This window comes from Calonectris borealis, chromosome 2 (assembly GCF_964195595.1).
Source record: "Calonectris borealis chromosome 2, bCalBor7.hap1.2, whole genome shotgun sequence".
NCBI lineage: Eukaryota > Metazoa > Chordata > Aves > Procellariiformes > Procellariidae > Calonectris > Calonectris borealis.
In genome coordinates this window covers 59284903-59311225 of record NC_134313.1, presented here as the reverse complement: position 1 = coordinate 59311225, position 26323 = coordinate 59284903, and the positions used below count along the sequence as shown (strand labels likewise).

The 26323-nt window shown below is 42.9% G+C and overlaps 1 protein-coding gene across 3 annotated transcripts; it reads right to left on the bottom strand.

Annotated features, from left to right (window-relative positions):
- Nucleotides 1-256: 256 nt before the first annotated feature.
- CIDEA (cell death inducing DFFA like effector a) lies at nucleotides 257-26304 on the bottom strand. 3 transcript variants are annotated; one of them, XM_075142116.1, is made up of 5 exons: nucleotides 26201-26304; nucleotides 21890-22046; nucleotides 21556-21702; nucleotides 19117-19298; nucleotides 257-2371 (listed from the first exon to the last, which is right to left on the bottom strand). In XM_075142116.1, the coding sequence occupies exons 1-5, from the start codon at nucleotides 26236-26238 to the stop codon at nucleotides 2356-2358; spliced, it is 540 nt and encodes a 179-aa protein (XP_074998217.1). In that variant the 5' UTR covers nucleotides 26239-26304; the 3' UTR covers nucleotides 257-2355. The 3 variants fall into 3 exon arrangements, with proteins under 3 accessions (XP_074998217.1, XP_074998219.1, XP_074998216.1); XM_075142118.1 differs by lacking the exon at nucleotides 257-2371 and adding an exon at nucleotides 9348-13754; XM_075142115.1 differs by lacking the exon at nucleotides 257-2371 and adding an exon at nucleotides 9348-13758 and having other exon boundaries at nucleotides 26201-26303.
- Nucleotides 26305-26323: the final 19 nt, after the last annotated feature.

Genomic DNA, 26323 nt, shown 5'->3' with positions numbered 1-26323 from the left:
CAAGTTGCGCCAAGGGAGGTTTAGATTGGACATTAGGAGAAACTTCTTTACTGAAAGAGTGGTCAGGCCTTGAAACAGGCTGCCCAGGGAAGTGGTGGAGTCACCATCCCTGGAAGTATTTAAAAGACGTGTAGATGAGGCCCTTAGGGACATGGTGTAGTGGGCATGGTGTGTTGGGTTGACGGTTGGACACGATGATCTTGGAGGTCTTTTCCAACCTTAATGATTTTATGATTCTATGATTCTATGATTCCAGCCTTCGTGACTCATAGTCTTTTTTTCTTCCAGTTCAGTTCATAGACTAATTTAGTATTTAGAGTATGCCTTTTTCATAACGCACAAAATAGGAAGAAATCTTTCTTAAGATTTCACTTGCAGATTTACTCCCTTCATTGTTTTTCCTTTTTTCCTTCCTTTTACAATTTTAACTCCACTTCTATTGTTAAAAAAAAATTAATGTATTCAACCTGAAAAATTAGTAAGATGACATGATAGTTACAAACTATCAGCCCAACTTTGGAAATTCGTGCTCCAGAGAGCCTCTTGAACAACCAGTTTACATGACTTACGTTCTCAAAGTATCTCTTGCTCCCACGTGTGGAAGCAAATGATTAAATAGTAAAAGAGGTCCATGCTTGCATTTTAGGGGGTGGCATGACCCTTTATGATAGACAGGATGTGGATTAAGGAATATCTGACTGTTAGGCCAAGCCTGGATTAGTCTGAGATTTCTAGCTGGTGAAAGCCTAGAACAGTTCATTTCCACTGGAGAGCTCTTTGGTGCTCCAATGCGATGGGCAGAGCCCATGTGGTTCTTGATTCCTGTTAGTCAGCATTGACAAGGATCTTGGCTGTCAGTCTTAGCAGTAGTATCAGAGAGTAACAGCAAATGAAATACTCATATTGCTCCTGTGCGAGATCCAGCTGCCTTGAAAAAGCTGTGTATACTCATGGTCAAGACAAACTGGTGGGGCCATGTGGGGTGACAGAGCCTCCAGTGTTCTTGTTTTCAGCCTTTCTCACGTACTCTTTGCTTTTGCAAAGGCTAAAATAGAAATGGATACCTACAAGATCATGAATTTCACAAGGCAGGACAAAATATGTAAGATGCCCATGGTACAGAGTAGAAGGATTTTCCAGTAATAGCAGCCTAGGGAATAGTCATCTCCCACGAAGTCACATGGAAATTTGCTTTAATGCCCTGGAAAAACCCCAGCAAAGTTCTTCTCTATTTAGCTGGTCATATGATACGATTGTTAAGCTGCTTCCTGCTTTTCAGGAAACACATTTGTGTTTATATCAGAGTTGTTGCTAGGACTATTTCTATTTACTGGAGTTTTTAAGGACTAGAGAGAAATTAATGTCATAGCAGAACAGTTAACATGATAATTACTATTTTCTTTTTCAGAATGATAAACTTGCGTTATTTTGATACGTAAAAATATCAACAAGGGTCTATCCAGTGTTATATAGCCCTTACATTAACTACCAAAGCAATAAATATAATCCACATGGTGGATTCACTCTGGCAGCTTGTAGCAGGCTAGTAAATGCCACTAACCCCATGGTCACCTTTAGGAGGAAGGTCCCAGCGCGAGTGTTGTTCCTTTCTCTCCTCTTTAGTCTGCAAGTTTTTAATGTAAGTTAAAAAAAAGGGGGAAAAAATCTGAAAATGGTTTGTGTTTGTGTTTTTTTGCCAGGCTTCCTAAGGAAACAAAGTATGGGAAGCCGTGCTCTGTGCAAGCGTGTGCGCATGTATCTCCACCACTACCTTTTCAATCTGTCAACCTCTTGTGACAAAATCTGTGAGAGGCACATGAGTTCCAGAGATACTGCAACTGCAGAAGAGTCTAGAAACAGCCCAAGAACCCAACAGCATGGTCAAACCTTTTAAAAGGGGAAAGGAGATAGCAAGATACACAGAAGCATACAATCTAATAAGGCTAACACCAGCATACACATTTATCACAGGTGCTTTGCAGCTGATACATTTTGCCTAGAAGAGACACTATATTTCATACGGTCCTCAAAAAGTTTCTTGCTTTGTTCCCCCTCATTAAGCTTGTTGCTGTGGAAGCTGTAGTGTCACTGATTGCCACCTATGCTCAAATATAGTACTCAGGGGTTTGTTTTAATGCTGCTCACCTGGCTGCTCTGTAACTGTAATATACCTTGAGACACAAGGTAATGCTTGTGTCTCAGCCCACAAGATGTGGTCTGAACTTTGTAATGTTAAAGCAGAGGTCACTACATCAGGTCAGGGGTAAATATGTTTATGGATGAAATGTCTGAGAAAGTGTGAAGCAACACTGGAGGAACTCCACCATCTCGTTGAAGGAGTTTCTAGCTGCAGTTTCACACGCTTTTCTCACTGTTTGACAAGATAAATGGAAAAACACTAGAAATCCAACCCTGAATATTAATGAGTTTGGGTTCAGTCGCCTTTGCACTTTCCAGCACTTACTGTCTTTTTATTTGTAACACATTTTCTGTCCTTTGGAAATGAGTATTTTCTTTCAGCCCTTTGTTTCTCCCTGTGCTTAGCCTCAATGCTAACAACAACTCATCCACGACTTTTTGCAAAGTTGGTTGTAGCGATTTTTATGCAGCAGCTGTAGCAGCTGGAGAAGAGGGAGGCATGTACCTGCCTGTTTTGTCAGGCAGAGTGTGTGTTTGGTGTGGCTATGTTTTTTACTTCCATTTTAATATGTCACTTAGCTACGTAAACAAACAGAGCCAGAGAATAGGCTGCACTGTGTGTTCAAAAAAGTCAGTAAAATATCCAGATTAGTGTTTTCTTACATCTACCAAGAGTATGGGAATAAAAAATTAAGTCAGGAACTTATCTACATTCAATTCTCCAGCCTCTCTGCACATCTGAGATTTTGGGGAACTGAGCTGTTTGAAGGACAGAGTGAAAACAAATTTTAGCTGGAATGCGTACTCTCCATTATCTGTATCACACAGTGAGTGAGTGGTACAGCTGTAACAGGGCGATGAATCTGAGATATTGCTGACTTGCTTTTGGAGCTTAGTCAGCTCTGAATAGATGCCAATACAATGCAGAGCTTATCAGTAAAGTCCTAGTGTTTTGAGTGTGGGAGACATCAGAATGAGGACAAAATGGTCTTTTAACCAGAAGTCATGCTAAAGATTATCAGGAGTAAAAGCATGTTCTGACCAGATGAGTACACTGACAACAGCTGGACTTATTTAGATGGAAGATCCATCTAATCTAGAATTACATTTCTGACGGTAGCCAGTGGTGGGTGCCAGGGAAGGAGTATGATAACACCTCCCCCAAATACCCTTCTACATCCCCGCATTGAGTGATTAAGGATTTGTTGAACAAAAGACCGGATCCAGATCATCACATTTAATAGTCCTTTTGAAGCATCCATTAAGTTATGTAACTGCTTTTTCAACCCAGTTCACTTTCAGCCTCCAGAGTCTCCTATGGTATTACCTACCACACACAACTGGATTCCATTCTGTGAAGAAGTGCTTCTTTCTGTTATAAAGCTAATGCCTTAATCTGGTGCCCCATAATTCTTCTATTCTGAGAGAGTGACTAACAGTTCCTAATGACCATTGTAGCTGTGTGTAAGGTGTTTTGTTCGTTCTTTCCCTGTCTGTCCAACATTTTCTGAGCTGAAAGTATTAGCCTAATTAATCTCCCTGTGACTGAGGGGGACATTCCACTCCTGTGATGCTCCTTGCTTATGACTCTTCTCTATGTCTACTAGCTCTACTGCAGCCTCTGTGAAACGGGAGTGACTATTCAAATCATGGCCATTGATTATGCAGTTGTCTAGGATGCTTTGTGCTCTGGTCTTTATTTTCTAATAAGTCTCAACATCATATTTGCCCTCTTGACTGCTACTGAGCTTTTTTTTTCATTGAACTATCCACATTACCTTCAAGATGTCTTTTGACAGTGGTAACAGCTAAATTAGATCCCTTCACTGCAGACAGAGTTGTTTTTCCCTGTGTTATGCACTTATGGCTATTAAATTTCATCAAGTATTGTTTTATTCAAATCAATATAATGAAATACTTCTGAAACCCTTTCCAACTGATAGCAGTTTTGACTACCCTGAAGATTTTTATACAATCAAAAAGCTTTTTATACAATCAAAAGTTCATTATTTTTTTCCCCAGATCATTTAGATCTAAGCTGATCAGGTCCAGGCACAGCCAAGTTCTGGACTTTGTTTCTTGTCTTTTATTGCTAAAGCAGAAGAGCACCTGCATCTTATCCCATCCAGCTCAGTCTCCTTAAGACTCTTGAGTAAAACATCTTGCAACACTTGACAGTAGAGATCTGTACTGCAGTGTGTGGGAGGGGAAGGGGGAAAGGGTAGGTGTAGGTTGCATCACATTAAGTAATTTGCCATGGTTTTATTCTCTGAGAAAAAAGAAAAAGCAACAGACCTCTAAGACAAAGGGTTGGAGTCCTTCTAGACTGTCAGTTATTTAACACTTACTAAGCCAAGGATATATTTGAGATGAAATGTGTAGCTTTCCCAGTAAAAGAGATTCATTTCACTGTGAGAAACACTTATTTTATAAGAGCAGTTTTGCAGCTAAAATCAATCACAAATTGCTCTGGTCAGGTCTTGGGTTTCACAGGTGAGTCACAGTTTTCTGCCTTACCCTTCTTCTCAGGTGATGAGTGGCTCCTGGCTGCCACCCTTCCCTCACCAGCATAGATCCTACTCATTTGTCACACATGCCCCAACCAAACCAGCATACCGCTTCTACCCTGCTTGACAAATGATTCTCTCAGATTACATTTGCAAGGAGAAGAGCACCATTCCTCACAAGTCCATCAGTCCCAGTACAAACAGCACAGCAGAAGCTACAACTGGACAAAGCCTGGCTTATTTTTAACAGCACAATCCGCAGCACAGTCAAGGGCGGGTGGGTACAGCCACTGAAGGAATGTGGTCTGGTACTGACTGCACAGAAGCAGCTGAAGCATCCCCCTCTGAGCAGGATTCTCCAAGAGCTACCGATCAGGAATTAGAAGGGGAAGACAGTGTTTACACACAGAGAACCGATCATTTTTCTTTTAGAAACCTACTCTGCAGCAGTGAGACTGAGAGTGTACGCCTGTTGCCTCGGACTGCAGCCTAATTAGCAGCATTACCATATTAATGATTTAAAGGCTTATGAATGCTAAGAATGTAAGAGGTCAGTCTGGCCCGTGGCCAGGACTCAACCCACTGCCTGCCCACAGTGAATAATCCGTTTCACGGTCCGTTTGTTAAACAGTGTACCAGAATACAGGAGGATATGGGGTTACAATATATGTTGACTGCACAATTGAATGCCATTGCTTTGCAGGAAGAGTGTGGAGATGCAGTTGTTGCCTGTGCACAGAAGATTTGCAGAGAGATACATCTCTGTGGTGTAAAACAATTTCATTGTGATGTCCCGTCTCAGTACTGAACAGGGACTTTATATTACGTGTGGCCTGTATGATCTGTCAGGAATAGGGCGCAGCTCTAAGTAGTCAAAAGCTTTTTATCTCAGGACAGCAGCTTGATTAGTATGGAAGACAGTTATGCTAAAAATGCTACATAAACAAGGAGGCTGACCAGTTCTGTATAGAAAGACTTAATATGAACTACAGATAGAGCAAGACAGATATAAATGCCTTTTTTTTTAAATTTACATTTGCTTAAACACCTGCCCCCACCACTTCCTCAGTCATTAAGTATTTTTAGTTTGAATGTGGCCAAAGGGAATCTGGAAAAGCTGATGGAAGGCCACAAGAGGAACAACGTAACAGACCACATGTGTAAAGGGCTCACCAGAGCAAGGCACAGAAAAATAGCAGAAGGAATTGAGCGCTTGAAGCTGGTGACATCTAAGGAACGTCATCAGATGTAGAGAAAGGTTTAAATGAAGGAAAACAAGAGCAGTGCAAGCTCTTGCAAGTGAAGAGCTTCCAAGTGAAAAACAGAATGTAGCAGTTGGAATTTTCTGGGGAAACAAAACCAAAAAACAAACAAACAAGCAACAAAACCAAACAGAAAAAAAAACCCCAACCCTTTGGAGAGGTAGAAGTCATGGAAACAAAAGTGACTTTTATCCATTAGATTGCTACTGCTTTTAGTCATTGCTGATGCTGCTAGTGACCAAACCCGCTTTGTTTTCACTGATCACAACTCTTGTGAAAACTAAACACAGTACTATGTCAGGGCCAGATAAGAGTAGGAGAAATTGAGAGAATTCTTTACTGAATTCACCACAGAGGTGAAACTATTAGAGACTGTACTTATCTAGATGAAATTCTGATCTTAATGTAGTTTGCAGATAATGCTTATAATGATGAGGAAAACCAGCTTGATAATCCCATCCAAAAATGAAGTAGCTTTTCTGGGAGACTGGAACAGCTAGCTATTTGCAGCAACTATTTAGTAATTTCTGATTTCAGATAAAATGGGTTTATCGTTGAACAATCAATTGTCTCTGAAAACACATCAGATATTCTGGAAGTTAGTGACTTTTATTTGGAAAGCATGATCACTCAGAGAGGTGAGTGCAGATTAGAACAATATTCTGCAACTGTTCTAGGCAGCTTTTCTAGGCAACATCCCTAAGTGGGCAAAAAGGCAGGAAATCTGCAACTGGGAGAGCACCTAAATTAAGCACATTTGGTACAGGAATCACTGAAATAATGCCATTTGTACTTTAGCTTTTCAGGCATAAAATAGAGAGCATTATAGACTTCAGTTTGTCTAGTTCAATAATAAATCACTAGTCCTTCTTATACTTAAATAAGATTATGTATTGTTTTCTTGCTTATTCTTTCCTGACTTTTGAAGTGGGGGAAGAGCATTTGAAAACACTACTTAATAAAGAGCAGCAGCAAACGAAGACCTATGCAATGGAAGGTGCTTTGTAATTAGAAATGCTTTTAATATAAAGGATTATGGACTTCACAGTGTAATTACAAAATGTGTCAGAAATAATTATACCTAACTTTAAGACTTTAAAGGACTTCTTAGATCTCTGAGATTTCTCTGGGTCTATAATCGACTGACTAACCACATCATTAAGCTACTGTTTTCTTAAATATGGTTGTTGTCTGAGGATCTAAGCTTTTTTCTTTTTCTTAACACACAGCAGACTCACAACCAACCAGTGACAATAGTTATATTACTTTAAAAAATCCCAAATCTAATCTATACATAATGTATGCTAATTATTAAAGCAGATTTTTTAGAAAACTGATGCTCAATCAACTTTTTATGTTGGAACTGCATAGAATGCATTATCCTCATTCTGGAGTCTATTAAGACATACTGTATTTTTAGTGTTACATTTCATTAGCTTTTTTATAAAATAACTAACAGTACTATTTCAATGATTTCTTTCAAGTGATAATTAATATTTATTAATAAATACTCCTAACCAAGAATACATTAGGAGTGGAGCCTGCTATGAATGATTCAGATTGATGGGTGACCTTAGAAAAACCACGCTCGAGACTGAGGTCAGTGAATAGTTTGTATCATGACAACTGAAACTATTAACTCTGTCCTGTGGATGACTGCAGTTTGTCTCTGCAAACACAGAGCTGTGAAAAGCCATTCAGAAAACACTCCAAAATATTTGCTTCCAGTTTTACTGGCCACCTATAGCACAGGCAGCTTGTTTTTTGCTTATTCTTACTTTTAGTACTTTGTGCTTGTGGTGGGTTAACCTTGGCTAGCTGCCAGCTGCTCACTGAGCAGCCTCTCACTCCCTCTCCTCAACAGGGCATGGGGAGAAAATAAGATGAAGCAGCTTGTGGGTTGAGATAAAGACAGGGAGATCACTTACCAGTTACTGTCTCAGGCAAAACAGGCTCGACTCGGGGAAGATTAATTTAATTTATTGTCAATTGAAAATAGAGTAGGACAGTAAGAAACAAAGGAAAAACTAAAACCACCTTCCCCCCTTCCCTGCTTCTTCCCAAGCTCAGCTTCAGTCCTTCATTCCCAACTCTTCTACCTCCTCTCTCTGGCCCCAAATGGTTCAGGGGGATGGGGGTCGTGTCAGTCCACAACAGTTCCTCTCTGCTGCTCCTTCCTTCTCACACTTTTCCTCTGCTCCAGCATGGGCCCTTCTCACAGGATACAGTCCTTCAGGAACTGCTCAAGCATGCATCCTCTCCACGGGGTGCAGTCTTTCAGGAACAGACTGCTCCAGTGTGGGTCCCCCACAGTCCACAGGTCCTGCCAGAAAACCTGCTCATGCTTGGGCTCCCCTCCACAGGCCGTGGCTCTTGCCAGGAGCCTACTCCTGTATGGGCTTTCCACAGGCTGCAGCTTCCTTCAAGGCATGTCTACCTGCTGAGGTGTGGGGTCCTCTATGGGCTGCAGGGGGACAACTTTCTTCACCATGGTTTTCTCCATAGGCTGCAGGGGAATCTCTGCTCTGGCACCTGGAGCACTTCCTCCCCCTCCTTTCCTGACCTTGGTGTCTGCAGGGCTGTTTCTCTCACATTTTTCTCAGTCCTCTCACAGCTGCTGCACAGCATTTTTCACCCTTTCTTAAATATGTTTCCACAGAGGTGCCACCAACTTGGCTGAAGGGCTCAGCCTTGAGCAATGGTGGGTTCATTTTGGAGCCAGCTGGAAGCAGCTCTGTACAACACAGAGGCAGCCCCTGGTCTCTACTCACAGAGGCCACCCCCACAGCACCCCTCCGCCCCCCACTGCCAACACCTTGCCACTAAACCCAATACAGGGCTATTTTGTGCTTTTCCACAGCAAGAAATCAGACCTTGGTTCTCCCATAAAAGGGGAGCTGCTCAATAGTCAAGCTCTGCAAAACAGTCCCTTAAGCTGAGTACAAGATATACTTATTACATAGAAGTGCATGCTATGCCTCCTGAAGGCTAAGTTAATCCTGAACTAGATAAATCTAATATTTCACTAAACTAAATTCATATTTCCCTGCAATCAAATGTGTACTACTGTATCTGTAGGTAAATGACTGTAGGGAGTTTTCATGAGGCATTATAAAAAGAGGTTCTTGATCCTTACAGTATTTGGTGAAAACCAGATTATAGAAGCCTTCTGTCGCCTGTACTCAGCAGTTAGTAGTCTTTTGCAGCTTTGGTAAAAGATGGAGGAAGGCATTCCCTTTTGTATGAAAGGAAACAGTTTCCATGGTTTCTCTGAGGCCAGAAAGTGAGTCAGCAGTAAGGAGTTAAGAGTTCAGAGCCACATAATGGTGTCCAGTTACTTCGCTGCTCCAGTCCAGCATTTGGAAACTGTGGCAGACCGTAGATCCATTCACGATTATATCAGGAATAAGTTATTCTGGAAATTAATAGAGACGACATCCAAAGCCACCATTTGAATTTATTTATTCATGGACAGTGTTCCTTAAAATTGGCACCACCATCAGAAAATATTGCCATCACTGACACATAATTCTCACCCATCTCAATTTTTATAGCAAGTTAAACTACTGAGCTTGAAAGTTGTGAAGTGGTAAAATACTACCTTTTCCCTTAGCAAAACAACAATGCTTATGTTTATAAATATCTTAACTGCATATATGACAAGGTAAGGTAGAGAAAGCAGTGATAAACACTAAACCCCACAAGGATACTTACTAATACATAACTAAAGTGGTATATTAATCACATTAATACCTCCAGTAAAACTTGAGGCATCAAGTAAAAAAAATGTACTTTGGTTTTAAACTTTCTTTTGTTTTTAATTAAAGAAGCTTGTGCCTTTAGTTCAAGTGCTATCTCAGAAAGAAGCATGCTGAAATGATTTAGAGTTATAATTCTAGTCAGTTACAAATGATCATATGTTGTTAACTTCACAGTTAATATTCAGAGTTACCAACATTTCCTAAATTGTGAACACCTACCTCTTTACTCACTGTACTGAAACAACTTCCAGCCCAAAGTCCTGTTTTCCTTTCTTTACCCTTCCCTTCTCTGTAGGGAAAGGATTCAGGATGTTTCCTAGAGCATATTCCAAATGGTCTAAGGAATTTAAACCCTGCCTTTTCCTCTCCCCCTGGACAGAAGAGCTTGTAATCCTATTTCTCCTGAAAGAATAGGAAGGTGCAAGAAAGCAACAGCTTCATGGGTTTATGAAAGGAAGGAAATGAAGTAATGATAAATTACACACACAAAAAAGCTACTAGATCCTTCATTCTAGTCATGAAGAGAGCAACTTTGTTTTGCCTGCAGAACATGAACAGTGCCTGAGTCAACAAGATTGAGTACTTCAGTGAAAATTCCTTTTTTGGTAACTAGAGAGTATGACTTGGTGCATTGTTAGTAAGTGATGCAAAGCAACAGGCAAAAAGGGCCAATGCAAGCAAGGAGGCAGAAAACATGTTTCACACATTCAACATGTCAGTGCCACCAGCCTTGACTGCACCAGTAACAAGTGCAGATTAACCGAGCTTATGGAAAGAAAAGTTAAAGCTAAAAATGTCAAGTAGAAAATCTAGCTTCTTCTCTACATACCTGCAGTTAAGACCCTGTGCTTTTAGTTTTTCTCTCTTGCTAGATACTGTCCACCACTTGTACATAATTTTCTGAAAGCTAGATAATGTTGAAGTTGTTCTTAGCTTTTACTTCAGCTGTATGTGGTACACAGCAATGCCTCCTAAGCAGTCTGTAAAAAAAAAAAAACCACACACCAAAAAAACCCCCAAAAACTGGTTCCAACTCAGAGAATTACAAACTCCTCCAGTTTGACCCAAAGTCCAAACTTTATCTCTGGAAAGAAGCTGGTACGGTAGCAAATATAATTCCCCAACTACTAAGCCTGTGGCAAAACCCAGATTCAGAAGCAACGAAAATTTCAGACACCTATAACATTCCAAGACACTTCTCCCATTTTGAGAAAATATCAAAGCTGAGTTACTTTATTCAGCTGTTCGCATTTTGAATTAGAGGAGGGAGATGCTCTGAGATGGAGACTTTGCAGCTCACATGACCTTCAGCAGCTCAAGTTTTAAGTGTTAAGCTGCCAAAGAACCAGCTGCGTAAAAACATTGCAAATTCATACGGAGTTAGCCTTTTAGACCACGTTAAGTTCTAAGACAGTACCATTGGAAACTACGGACTGTTACTTCTGTAACAATTGCCTCTGGCTATAGAAGGCTGGAATTTGAGATCTGCACAGTTCAGACTTGCAAAAGCTTTTGTATTACAGATGTTGAAGAGGCATTTCACACAAATTAACACAATATTGAACTATGCAAGTTTGTTTTTTGTTTGTTTTTTTTTTTTTTGTGTGTGGTGTTGGTTTTCTTTTTTTTTTTTTTAAAATGTTGGTGCTTCCACCATTATCAACATAAATATTCTTAGGAGCATTACACTGAGTTTGCTTTCTAGAGATGTGCTTGTTTTAATAGAATAAATGGTCCTTAAAAGCTGAAAGAATTAATGACAAAGTCCTTGCACTGCATCAGTTAAATGCAATTCCTTGATAGGGGTAGCAAGACTTTGGCCAACAGTTATCATGGCAACAATCACTTGGGGCGGGGGTGGGGTGAAAACAATACAGATGAAGTATAAAGCTTCCATTTTAATATAACCTCTTTCTTATTACTCACAGAATAGTTTATTGTTTTCTTCTGAAGGAAACCTGACAGTGCTGCAAGTTACAGGCATTCTTCCCTGGGAGAAATTAGGAAAGAACCAGTCCTCCCCTTGCCCAGAGCTGTGTGCCCTACCCCCCTCCAGCAAACACTCAGAAGTAGATGGGAAACAACAGAAATCAGGAAAAAAACCAAGGTTTTTCTTAGCTGTCTACTTATTTGTAATACCTTTACTGAAGAGACAGGCGGAGACCTAGTGAACTTGTGTCCATCAGACCCTTTAACACTTAGAATTAGGCTGCTTTTCATCACAACAGTGATTTGAAAGATGCAGCTCCAGCTGGCTAAGTCACATCCATAAAGGGAAGGAAAAAATAAACATATGAAGGTGAAATTTGCAGATGAAAGTGAGAGCAATATTCCCACATATTAGTGACATTTGAAGTGAACAGACCCAGCTGACAGGTCAGAACTGATCCCACCGACCATGATGCTTGGTCTTTTCAGTCCACCTACTTCTTTTTTAGATTAGGTTTTCCTCCAACTAATCAGTGCAGTTGATGCACATAGTTAATGGATTCCTGCCTCAGAGGCATGGCAAGCACTGTGGGGTCCACTGCTTTCTTCCCCTGCCCCACTTGTTCACCCTGTCACCAGAGCTTCTCTTCCTAGAGAGGGCAACTGCTGTCAGGTCAGACACACTACCTGTATCTGCTATCTCCTTAATAGCTTTCAGTCTTAAGCAAGAATATAACAACTTACTAAAATTCTTCATAAGCGAGCAAATGAAAACCTCAAAAGCCACACCTATGAACAACCAAAGTCGGGCTTTTTCCCTTCAGCAGTTGGAGTTTGTATTTTGACACAAGATGCCTAACACTGCTCGTTTTCCAGTTTTCTACACTGTTGAGGAAAAGCTTGCTGAAAGCTGCTCACACTAGCAGTTCACTAAACTGTAGAAAACATTCTGGACAATTCTAGCTAAGGATTAAAAACTTTGCCCCTTAACACAGCTTGCCTTGGGAGACTATAAAACCGCAAATAATCAGTTTAGAGCATATGTATGTTACACAAGACCAGATAGTGTCCTGCTGCTCTCCCCTGAACACAGGGGCATCAAAATCCAGCATCTCTTACAGATCCATGCTACATGTACCTCAAGTACAGCTTGGGATGTAGTGCCATCTTGCAACTGAACAGTAAAAACTGCATTAGTGATGGTTTAACCCCTAAAGGAAGCTTCAGCAGGTTGCTTGTAAGCCATATTCATGAAACGATGGCAAATTATTCAATACTTCGGGCAGAACTGGACATCAGACCCATTAAAGAAATATATCAGTTTCTTCAACTGATATGAGCTACACTAACCTGAACTTTCTGTAGTTTTGAAGAAAAATATAAAGAGTTAAACCAAAATGTTTTTACTTGTTTTAAGGGAAGTAAGGCTAAATTTTAAGCTTCTACTTAGTAGTTATACTTTCTCCAATTAGACTTCATGAGAATGGTCAGTGACTGAACCAGGATTCAGATGTATTGTGTTTTTCCATTGGTAGCAGAAGTAAATAAGTACACTTCACCCTTCTGTACCTCAATGCCAGTTGGACACTAATACCAGCACTGTTAAGGATTAAAAAAAACACAGCTCCCCCATCCCCACCTTACAGCCCAGTCTGTTCAGAAGGCAAGTAGACAGCCATGAAAAAAACCAAACAAACTAGTTCTGATTTGTGCAAGAAATACCCCACTGGTTACAAAGTGTGCAAGTTTCCAAGTATACTTCTTCATTTTGAGTTGCTGGGGCAAAAACCTGCCCTCTCTCCTTTTGCCAAATTCTCAGATATTAGGCACCCATCCTTTTGCTGCGTTAAGAGTCTGTGAACACCAAACACTTATTTTACGACTAAGGCCTACAAGCATTCCCAAATGGGAAAAATGTTAGTTCACATCAGTGGATATCCCCCTACTATAACATCATTACAATCAAAATTGGGCAAGAGAATGTCTTTAAGCAAAAGGATCCGATATCAGAAGTACAGCTGTGTTCACTACTCCCGCCTTGATCTCGTACACGTGCCATCTTCATCATATTCACCCATCAACTGCAACATATACGTTCCAGTATAGAGAAGAAACTGTCCAGTTATTTGTGCTGCATGGGACATTAGCTGAAGCACCTTCCTAGAAGAAAAGCCATTTGTTTAAAAAATGGGTGACATTGCCCCATTCCCCCCAACACCTTTAGGATGAGTTAGGTAGATATATTTAAGAACTCTCTCATTCCTCCTCACTTCTGAGAAGCTGGTCATTTTTGTACCTTCTTTTGAACAAATACTTCTGTGGCCATTGATTGACAGAAAACTATTGACATGTTGGCAGAACCAGAAAACACATTTAAAGCAGGCTATCATCCTGTTAGACATTTACAGGCCTTCTGCAAAGCCATCGCTCAAACTACCAGAGCACCACTGAAGACTTAACTTTGCCTGGGGGCCCAGCAGCATTCCTGCAGCATGAATCCACCTCGCATCTCACCTTTAGGCCATTCACTAATACAACACCGCATGTATCTCCAAGCCACAGATCAAACTTGATTAGATCTGAAGCTGAGCAATCACATTGCAGTGGATGCCCAACAGCAAAACAAGTGAAGCCAGGCGAATTAATACTGTCCAAGCGGCAAGCCTTAAGAATTCTCAGTTCACAACTATTCTATTTTTTAAAGTTTTAATAAGTATCAGCATTCAAATATATAATACTGTGTGAGAATCAGTACAGATCCATAAACTAAGATCAGGCAAACATCAGAGGTCTGCAATACAGACTGTGGATGACCACAGGATCGCAAGAGAATAGAGATTATCATATTTGAGTGGTCATTTATTCAACTTAATTATACCTGCGTCTTTCTTCCATTCTCCAAGAAACAATAGGGACATCAGTGCTGAGAGCTATATTCAAGCCTCATCCCCGTTAAGTTAAGTGGGCCCTCACAAGTATGAAGCTGAGGCATCGGGGAAGTGGTAAGCAAGAACTGGAACCATTCCAGAACTGGAAAGGGATCAGTTTCTGAAGATGCAGAAACCAGACCAGCCTTCCTCTTCTGCAAAAAAGAGGGAAGATTTTCTGAATTCCTGCCTGAGAAAACATGCAACTGTGAACCCTCTGCTGCTATTCACTTCTCCTTTGAGCTCTAGCAGAGAAGGCAAAGTCTTCCTCCTACAAATTAAGTTTTTTTCCACTGTATGAAAGACGGTTTGCAGTCAAAATCCAATGCTTCAAAAGAGTAGAATATCCTGTACTTAGAGCCTGGGAAGCCTTTAAAAAAAAAACCTGTACCTTTATTCATGCTTCCCACACAGATGCCATTTCAGTATGTCTTTCCCTCCACCAGATAGTACAGACCAAAGAGCTTTACAGTTATAAGGAAAGCTGCACCTGGTAGCGAGCTTTTGAGCAGCTGCAGTGTGTCACTTGCACACGAGAGCAGTTGTCACTTAAGCCATGGAGGAAGTTATTTGTTGAGCTGGACATTTGATCCTTCAGTTGGACGCTACAAGGAGAAACTGTTAGGGGAAATGCACTAATCAGATCTGGCAGGCTTTGAGCCCCTCCCACCAATGAACAACTGCAGCATTTTAAAGTCCTTTCCCTTCATACTCCACAGGTGGGCTTGGGGAGAGAGCATCAGAGTTAGCAATTTGGAACTCATTAGCAGAGGGACTACACCAAGAACCTAACATCAACTGTCTTCAATTTCAATAGCAAGTTGAGACAGGCCATCTTCACTGTTGTGCTCAAGGTTCTCTCTTCTGTCACCCTTGTTCTTTGCTAGCAGACTATTTTCCCACCCTAACACTGGCATTTCCCTTACAGCTCAACTCTGCAACATAACAGTGCTTCCAGAAGAACTCCACAGCTACTTCAGCTGTTTGCCAGTACCATTTCTTTCTCACCAGCTGCCCTGTGTTGGCAGGGAGACAGAACTGTCACTTCAAATTCTCCTTAACAGTGCAAGTTCCAGTGCTGATACTCACCTCTATAGCAGATAGCCAGAAATCAGAGTTTGTTCTGGCCCAAGAGACATGAAAAACATAGCAACTGGAGGAGTGCAGCTGTTCAAGGGTAAGCCTTTGCTTTGAAGAAACCCTAATGAAGCCAGTGCTACAGGTGGGCATAGCATATAGCTGGATAATCACTGCAGCATGACCAGAGAGATGAGTCTCATCTACAGTCACATCAGCTGTAGCCTGAAAGATTAAGCAAGGGACCACCTAAGTAGAGTGGGAAGGTCAGTCAGACAGAAAAATAGGGAACAAGATTAGCTTTACAATGCTTAATAACTGCATCATGAGAGGAAGGACAATTTGAAGACTTCAAACTAAAGACTACATGATGCTCAGGGGAAGTGAAAACCTCACAGGCATATACATCTGTCTGCTCTGTACAGAGTAGATCTGGTCCTCAGGTAATAATAATAAAAAAAGAATCATAGAATCATAGAATCATAGAATCATACAGGTTGGAAAAGACCTCTAAGATCATCGTGTCCAACCGTCAACCCAACACCACCATGCCCACTACACCATGTCCCTAAGGGCCTCATCTTCACGTCTTTTAAATACCTCCAGGGATGGTGACTCCACCACTTCCCTGGGCAGCCTGTTCCAAGGCCTGACCACTCTTTCAGTAAAGAAATTTTTCCTAATGTTCAATCTAAACCTCCCCTGGCGCAACTTGAGGCCATTTCCTCTCGTCCTATCGCTAGTTACTTGGGAGAAGAGACCAACACCCACCTCGCTACAACCTCCCTACAGGTAGTTGTAGAGCGCGATGAGGTCTCCCCTCAGCCTCCTCTTCTCCAGGCTAAACAACCCCAGTTCCCTCAGCCGCTCCTCATAAGACTTGTGCTCCAGGCCCTTCACCAGCTTCGTTGCCCTCCTCTGGACACGCTCCAGCACCTCAATGTCCTTCTTGTAGTGAGGGGCCCAAAACTGAACATAGTATTTGAGGTGCGGCCTCACCAGTGCCGAGTACAGGGGCACGATCACCTCCCTGCTCCTGCTGGCCACACTATTTCTGATACAGGCCAGGATGCCGTTGGCCTTCTTGGCCACCTGAGCACACTGCCGGCTCATGTTCAGCCGGCTGTCGACCAGCACCCCCAGGTCCTTTTCCTCTGGGCAGCTTTCCAGCCACTCTTCCCCAAGCCTGTAGCGTTGCCTGGGGTTGTTGTGGCTGAAGTGCAGGACCCGGCACTTGGCCTTGTTGAATCTCATACAGTTGGCCTCGGCCCATCGATCCAGCCTGTCCAGGTCCCTCTGCAGAGCCTTCCTACCCTCCAGCAGATCAACACTCCCACCCAGCTTGGTGTCGTCTGCAAACTTACTGAGGGAGCACTCGATCCCCTCGTCCAGATCGTTGATAAAGATATTGAACAGGACCGGCCCCAGTACTGAGCCCTGGGGAACACCGCTCGTGACCAGCCGCCAACTGGATTTAACTCCGTTCACCACAACTCTCTGGGCTCGGCCGTCCAGCCAGTTTTTTACCCAGCGAAGAGTGCACCTGTCTAGGCCGTGAGCCGCCAGCTTCTCTAGGAGAATGCTGTGGGAGACAGTGTCAAAGGCCTTACTGAAGTCCAGGTAGACCACATCCACTGCCTTTCCCTCATCCACTAGGCGGGTCACCTGGTCATAGAAGGAGATCAGGTTGGTCAAGCAGGACCTGCCTTCCATGAACCCGTGCTGGCTGGGCCTGATCCCCTGGTTGTCCCGGACATGGCTCGTGAGCGCCCTCAAAATGAACCGCTCCATGATCTTCCCGGGCACCGAGGTCAGGCTGACCGGTCTGTAGTTCCCCGGATCCTCCCTCCGGCCCTTCTTGTAGATGGGAGTCACATTGGCAAGCCTCCAGTCGTCCGGGACCTCCCCAGTTAACCAGGACTGCTGGTAAATGATGGAGAGCGGCTCGGCAAGCTCTTCCGCCAGCTCCCTCAGAACCCTCGGGTGGATCCCATCCGGCCCCATAGACTTGTGAGCGTCCAGGTGGCATAGCAGGTCATGAACTTCATCCTCTTGAATTATGGGGGGTTTATCCTGCTCGTCGTCCCTGTCTTCCAGCTCAGGGGGCTGAGTACCCTGAGGATAACCACTCTGACTACTAAAGACTGAGGCAAAGTAGGCGTTGAGTACCTCAGCCTTTTCCTCGTCCTTGGTGGCAACGTTCCCCCCCGCATCCAATAGAGGATGGAGATTCTCCTTGGCTCTCCTTTTGTCATTAACATACTTATAAAAGCATTTTTTGTTGTCTCTCACGACAGTGGCCAGGTTGAGTTCTAGCTGGGCTTTTGCCTTTCTAATTTCCTCTCTGCACGACCTAACGCGATCCCTGTACTCTTCCTGAGTTGCCTGACCCTTCCTCCACAAGTGATAAACTCTCCTTTTTTCCCTGAGTCCCAGCCAGAGCTCCCCGTTCAGCCAGGCCGGTCGCCTTCCCCGCCCGTTCTTCTTGCGGCACATGGGGACAGCCCGCTCCTGCGCCTTTAAGACTTCCTTCTTGAAGAACGTCCAGCCTTCCTGGACCCCTTTGCCCTTCAGGACTGTCTCCCAAGGGACCCTCTCGACCAGACTGCGTGACCCTCTCGACCAGATGCTGCTGTGTCTCAACCAGAATTTGAAAGGTCAGGAAGAGAAATTCAGGGCTGCAGCTTAAACAGCTGTCAAAGTATGGCACCTCTGTGAAGGAGTCTGAAGTCAGAAGTTGTTTTCTTCAACCAGGGAAGGACACAGCTGGTTTTGACAAGGCACAGACTTCCAACGCATTGTTGAAAGCAGTGGACAGGACAGGTATTATTTTGCCCCTGCATAAGAAAGCATTTCCCAACAGCCAGTTCTACCAAACTCACAACCCACCACAGATTGGTCCTGCAGGAGACAGTGGTCCTTGTTAGGCTCTGGTAGTTTGCTCAGAGACCAGTTGGCTTAAAAACAATGACATCACACAGTTCTTACTACAGATGACAAATTCACATTAAGACAGTGGAGATTGTCATATCTCTTCCATTTTCCTTTGCCTCCATATAGCTCAGGTGGTGAATGTGGCAGCCAGGTATTGCAAAGTCTGAACAAGCTTTAAGACCTCTGCCATTAGACCTCAAATCCCTCTCCCATTTCATCCCCCCTGAAGTCCCCCCTTCAAAGAGTCCAATGCTTCTTCCTCAGCCTCCTTCTTCAAACAAGTCAAAGGAATCTGGGGAAATTCTCTCAGGAAAACAAGAGACTGTACCTATACCCTTGCAGTAAATACAAGCAGATAAGATTTTGCCTTGGGGGAAATCTAAAATTCCACCATAAAAAGCTATAGTAAGTTTTTATAAGTCAGCTATCCACCTTACAAAGGATGAGTCAGCATATTGGCCAGTATGTAAGAATTAATAAAAATACTAAGTTTATAAACACACCTGCTCCACAGAACCAATAAGCAAACACAGATTTTACATTAATGCATACGCCTGATCAGTAGCAGAAACATACTTACCGCAATACACTTTTTGCTCCCATACATTTGATGTCATATGAGACAGAGTAGATCTCATAGAAGGTCGCCTTGATGTTTAAGCAGCCAATAAAATCCTTAGGGTTCAGCTTGTACAGATCAAATGTGATATTAGCTACTCCCATTTTCTTCTTTTGCCTCACAGCAGCAACTCCATTTCTTGTCTAATTTAAAAAGAGGGAGAGAGACGGTTTGTACCATGAGCCAGGAAACTACAGCAAGACAATCGTTAACAGTGCAGCTCTTTAGAAGCAGCTTGCTTATTCCAGTCTTTGGGCTAGTTCTTGATCAATTCTGAACTAGAATTAAAAGCATTAGCACAGAGAAAAGCAAGTCTGTATCTTACGTAATTTTGTTCAAGTCCTGACCAGGCTTCTGAAGCTATTCCAAACAGACACAGAAGTTCCAGAGTGACACAGCACCTCCTGAATATTTCTTTCCTGTAATACAGCTGCTTCTTCAGGGTATACTGAAGCCACAGGTAATGCCACTGGACAGTGTTCCTGCCGTTTAATTATCCTGATATGTTCCAGCTGCTAGCTGAGGCAGCACAGTTAGTCCACACCGAAACACGCCACCAAATTACCAGGATGACATTAGGTCCTTCTTAGGAAGGACCACAATACTGATGAGCACTCTTAGAGATAGCTGCAAAGGTGACATCTGTGAAAAGCCAGGTCCTCATTTCAAATTCTGGCTCATAATACCTCTCTTTTTCTTCCAACTAAAAAAGTAACATGGGGAGGGAACCACTAATGATTAGGCCTAGGGTTTAATACTGAGCTTTTAAGAGAAAAGCAAAGGAAGAGGAGCATGGAAAGTCATCTTCCACCTAAAATCCAGCCTCCTTTATTGAAAGCAGCCCTTGACTGCTTCAGGGCTGACAGTGATGCTTTCAGGATGGCTTAGCTTCAGGAAAAAAAGAAAATAGTTGAGAAAACCCATATTTACAGAGACATCTAGTGGATACATGGGAGAGTCTGCTCAGCACATTCCGCTCAAGGTTAATGACCTGGCAGCTGCCAAGCTGTTTTTTGCATGCTAAATGAAGCAATAAAGTTGTGTAAGACTGGTCCTTTTTGTACTTATCATGGCACTGTCTGAGCGCTGGGGTGACAAGTCAGACCAAACACTGTAGTATATTATTAGCCAGCAATTTTATGCCTGCTTTACTTCGATAGCCTCTGAGCTCCAGCAACAGGGCCCCCTGTCAACAACAGTTTTGGACACGTACAAGTAGTTGGTATGCTTGGTGGTGTATCCTCACCACACACCCCTAGCACCCAGAATATTTGGATAAAGCATGACAGATCTTGTGCTACACTCCAGATGATTCGTGAAGCTGCAGCAGTCCTTCTGCTGTCATTCAGCACATCCTGAAGAGGAGCAGCATTCAAACGTGTTGTGCTGCCATGCCAGACAGGACATAGAGCAGAGGGGAAAGGAGCAAGGTGGAGTCGTACCCTGGCTGCAACTTCTGTTCTGCTCTTGAAGCTCATGGCCCAGACGCAGCAGGTTGATAAGCTAGTGAGGCATCTGGGGGAAAAACGTACAAACTGCCCACACTGCAACAGAAGACTGAGAAAATGGGACCACCTGATTGAGCCACCCATGTACAAACAGAAAAATGGTAGGCCTGCTTACAGCTCCTCAGCTAGCTCTGCACCTGACAGAAGAAATTCTGATGCTAGCTTTCTAGCAACAAGCATTTCATGGAAAGACAATTAGGCGTTTGACTCTATCTTATTAACGTACAGATGACTATTCCCCTACAAAACCACAAATTGGACACAGAGTTGGTGTGATTAGAAGGCTAAAGCTAGCCAATCTTAATAGTTCTTAAAATATCTTGAAGCATGTAGACTAACATTAGGTTTTGATGACAACTTTTAGCTGTGTGCAAGATAAACACAGGCATTTTTCTAACCTTCCCTAAACCATTACTGCATTCACAAGGCAAAACTTGTTTTACATTGCTCAATTTGGGTGTTTTTTCCCCTCTAAAAGCTAACCTTTAAAGACATTGTATTTTTAACTTCATGCAGTCAAAGTCCTAATTTTCTTTATGTTACAAAAAGGGTCAAGAACAAAGTCATTTCTGAGGCTCCCCAAAAGCAGGGGATTTCCCCTATAATTCTTTTCAGTTGTAATGTTTCATTTCAGTTCTTTGCCAACAGTCCTATGCCCAAGCAAGGGACAAAAAAAAAAAAACAAACCAACAACCCACAAACAAAAAAAAAAACCACACCACCAAAAAAACCCCAAACTTGATTTGTCATCCAGGAAGGCTCAACAAGGAGTTGATATCTTGCCTTCTTTAGGGGAAGTTTTCTTCCTCTTCTCCCCTCTTTCCAACAATTTTAGCGGCCACAGACATTCTGCCATCCACTTCTATTCAAGTGAGAGGCAGTCAACACTTACTTGTGTCCATTTCTGTCCTTTTTCTAGAACCATGAAGTGTGTATTATCATCCAGGGACTTGAAGAACTCTTCTGTGTCCACAACCGTGCCATCTTCCTCCAAAACCAGAGTAACTATTCCAGCAGATATAAGGAAGGCATCTAAAGTCTGCAAAAAACCAGTAGATTTTAGCATTCAAAAGAGGGCCCATCATTTCATATTAAGACTTGCTTATCTGACATATTCTCCTGAACTTCCCCAGTAATGATTTTTAGGAGAACAAGAGACTATGGGTTGCCTTTCTGGGATACTGTACTTCACTAAGTTTCAGCCAGAGTGGGAATTTTTGCTATACCTTGCTGATGAGCTCTTGCAGACTGCTTGCAACAATTCCTTTCCGGCTGCTTCGGGAGGCATTCGACACACGGAAAGGTCGCCCTGCAGGCATGAGAGGAGGGAACAGGGTCTGTTTTGTTACTGCTCCCACAGATGCTCCCATGGATACCAAAGATCTAAGACAAATAAAAATTCAGCGTAGTTATAAAAATAGTCATGTCAAGTACTGTGAGAAGGACTGTTGAGTTCAGTGAGGCAAGCACATTATATGAGTAATTCACAGGTCACATTAGACTCGTGGAGCTTGCTTTCAAAACTAAATACTGCATAGCCCTACAGACATGTTGTCTATGAACTTTCTCTTGCCAGTGACATTTGAAAACACTTCTAAAATTAAAAACACTTCAAGCAGATGTGGGCCACCTCTAGCTCAGCTGATGTCAAGGTCACGATTACAGTGAGGCTGACGGGTTTTAACACTGAATTAGAAATACAGCAGCTCTTACTGCATTCAGCCACTTAGGTCATTCTCTTTACTTGCAAGATAAACACTCAATGAGATAACACACAAGACTACTTTCAACTAATTATTTAAGATATGAGTTTGCTTTAGGAAGACTGAACATATTATCCATATTCAGAACACCTAGCATCAGAACGCAAGTGGAGTTTTTCGATAGAGTTATGCTTGACTTCCAACAGCCAAGGCATTTATCTTCTAAATAATATTTACAGCCTATAAACTTAATCTAGTTTTGAAAAATCACAAAATAAGCCTTGTTTGTGCCCTAATGTATCAAAAGAAGTCAAATGAAATGAAAATTAAGATCAAAGTACATAAATGCATAGTGTTGGAGCCGGCTGCCAGAGAGGCTGGAAGAATTCAAACTCTTTTAGAAAGATGTTTTAAATTTTCCTGGGCAATCGCATGTTTTAATAGTGACTGTTTAGGTTCCCTTAGGTAAACCGAGTGCATAACACTGGTAACTGCCTACTCCCACACCAAGGCACAGACCTGCTCCCATCTACAGCTAGTGACAGCTTTTTGCTGCCAAATTACATTGGTTAATTCAATAGCCAGCTTGCCAAAAATTGCCCTCTGCATGACACCTGTAAAGGATTGATCTCTAACAAGTGACAATGTGACAATGTTTTGTCTCCCACATTCCTGGACTTTACCTCCTGTATACCATTTGCTCCTTAATACTGAATTGCACGGGAGTGGGAAGGGGTTGCATCTCTCTTTTGTTCTCCCACATAGATGTAAAAGGTCAGCTTTATGTAGGAAAATCTATTCTCAGACACTTTCACAGAGGGGGAGGGAGTGAACTGCCAGTCTTTTTCTGCAGCCAGAGAGTGAATACAGGAATTCCTAGAACAATGATGAAGTGGTATAAAGTTATTCAACTAATAATGTCCCAGTCACACCTTTTGTGCAAGTCCACATTGACCAGGGAGAATAACTATCTTTTCCAAACCTCTTACCCGGCCTTTAAGCATATTTCTGGGAAGCATAGAAAGTAATTTTTGTGACTGGCCAGATAGAGTTTCAGCAATTAATTTATTTCCTGCTCTCATTCTGAACCGCTCTTCTACAGGGCTTTGGGCTACTGCCTTTCCTCTCTACACTAAAGTTTACCTTCCTCGAAAACTCCTCAGCATTATTGGAGCTTTTATTTTTTCAAAGGAGGGGGATGTTCAACAGTTTTATTCTAGCTCAAGCCAATAACTTTTTGGTAGTGCTGTCTAAACACTAGGTCCCTGGCTTTCAACCATTTGCATATATATACACACGGCTGGTGGAAATCTCTCTCCTTCCTGTAACAAAGCTGGTGAGGACAAGCAGTCAATATGGTTTTCAGGAGACAGGCACTGTTTCAAATTGAAGAGCTAATAAGGACTTTCCTCCTGGAGAAGGGTCAAGACCAGGGAGGAGGACAAGGTGGCAGAGTAGCACTGACAAAGGCATTGAAGCTCCACAGAAGGGAAGTGTGCTAGAATAGGACGTGTTTGTTAATCTCTTCGCTGACTAAGTTGCTGATAGTCCCCCAATCACCCCGCTGGTCCGTGGGCAGCTCCCATTCTGAATCACTCCGGTCTTTTCCTCAGATATGAAGCCTTCTCATCTACCTCAGGGCTGGTGACTCCACTTCACAGGGCACCCTGATGTTAGAAAGCGCAACACTCAGGATTCGAGAGACAACGCTTTCAGAGCTAGTTACATCCCATTCCCTCTCACACATTTGAAAACTAGCATGTAGAATAGTTACTTGAGTGGTATATATGACAGTGCTGCCAAGACTTTTTTTTTGTGAGGACCGAAAATATCAGTCCTGTTGAACAGTTTTCTTTCCCATTACTTAAGCCAAGTTGTCATTCACAAAAGAAAAACATAAGGAAAAAAGCCAAAACATACATCCTGATACAGAATGAAGAGCGTTAGGGGCACAGCTCATGGGCAGGACTTGAGCTAACAGGGTTCACCTCATGCATTAGCACAGCCAACTATACAAGCCATATTTTGCAGCTCTGAGCAGAAGTTTCTTCAGGATTCAAGATCAATCACCTTACACTGCTGCCCAGTTCTATCAGATGTAAAAAGTCAGATAAAATAAAAACCAAACAGATTAATTAACTAGGACTTTCATTAGCTCCACCACACAATCACTTAACAGAAGTCCAAGTCTTAGGGAGTTATTTGACATTGATGCCATTTCACCTACATTTCAATAAAACCAGTCAATACCACCTTTAAACTAAGTCTGCTTATGAAGCAGTGAGTCTGGGCTCCAGTACAGGCTGAGGCTTCAGTTAATGAGAAGTACTAGGAAACAAAAGCCAGTATGATTAAAAAAGCCAGATAAAGAGTGTGAACCCTTCCATTTCTGGGCCTATTGCTGAAAGCTTGTTTTTTCTTTGATTTCCGCCCCCCACAAAGGCCACAGACTCAAACAGGCCAGCCTACGTTCAGGGCTCCTAGGAAGATCCCTTTTTGCTGCAGCTGTCTTCAGAAACCAGACAAACTGATTCCTGATGCAGGGAATTCCTCTGCTAGATTGGAGTTACCGAAAATAATTTCCTATTAAAAGCTGATCAAACTAAGATGGGAAACAAGCGGTAGAGAGGAAAGGAACATACTAAGGTGCAGCCAGCAAGTTGAGTGACATGTTAGATACAGAGAACTCCACTATTGTTTTATTATTCTTTAAAGTTGAAAGAATCAAGTCCTAGCTCTTCCCCAAAGGACAGAGGGATCCCGTGTCAGTGGAAAACACAAAAATGTATTTGTAATTGAAAGAGCAAATATCTTCAAACTCTAGCATCTTGTCCAGTTTGTTTTGTATAACTACAACCTGCTAAAGAGGGACTCGCAGATACCGGCCCAAGCATTCAGTGTAGTGTCAAGGCTGGTGGGACAGACAAATTTTTTTTTTTTTTTTTTAGGAAAACCCGGGGATTAAAAGCCTGCCTTGAGCCCTGTACACATATTTCACTCTTTACCTTTGTTTGCAATATGCCTCCTATGTTTGTCTAAGAATGTGGTGCAATGGTCTTCAGCCTCACACAGAAAAACCAACATTGCACAACGTGAGTGGCTTCAGAATATGGCACGGTTTGATTTTTAGGTTAGAAGTCACATGCAAATGACAACGGCAGTAAAATGAAACAAAAAAAAAAAAGTCGGAAATTAGTCAAGAGACTTAGGGTTCAATCAGATTGCAGACTTGTTTTCCCTGCTGAAACATGAACTGTAGAGATATCAGAACCACAGCTGGAACTAGATGAATTTTTGAGTGGCATACACAACTATACATTTATGGATGTGGTTAGCACACCTGAAACGCGAACAGAGGTCAGGAGTCACGGTCATGCTGTCACGGAGTACAAGTGGCTCCTAACTACTCAAGAGGAGGCTCCGCAGCAGACGCAGAAGCTCTTTGCACACAAGACGGCAGCTTCGCTACTGCCGAGAGGTGAACGCACCCCAGCCATTACACCTCCGAAAGGAGTTAAAACTGCAAAGCTCCGGCTTGCACTTCCCTCAGAAGAACGCCATCTGAGGCTTGAAGGGCTGCGAGAGCATACCTGCTTGCTTCTCCCACCGAGCGTCCATCAGATTTAATCCCCCCTCCGCCCGCTGTGACTGGCCCTTACACCCTGCTCGGAAAGCGACCTTTGCTCCTGAAGAGCTGGAGTCGACAAATAGAGTCACCGAGACTCGGCTCTTCCCGAGCATCCCCCGGCAGCCGCATCCGCCGCCGGGATCAGCGGGGAGGGAGGCGGCGGCGGCCGCCCCGGGCGGGGCGGGGGGGGATGTCCCCACACTCACCGCACCAGCGAGCCCACGCAGTCCCGCGCCGCCTCCATGGCCGGCCCGGCCGCAGGGCAGCGCCGGCCGCCGGGCTTAAGTGGTGCGGGCGGCGCTCCTCCCCGCGGCGGGGCGGCCCCTCCG

Excerpts from the sequence above, each read along its gene's own strand:
- CIDEA (XM_075142115.1), bottom strand. The coding sequence starts at position 26,238 with ATGGAGGCGGCGCGGGACTGCGTGGGCTCGCTGGTGCG. Across the intron at positions 22,047-26,200 it reads TGCGTGGGCTCGCTGGTGCG|ATCTTTGGTATCCATGGGAG; the intron begins GTGAGTGTGGGG and ends TATTTGTCTTAG. Across the intron at positions 21,703-21,889 it reads TGCAAGAGCTCATCAGCAAG|ACTTTAGATGCCTTCCTTAT; the intron begins GTATAGCAAAAA and ends GGTTTTTTGCAG.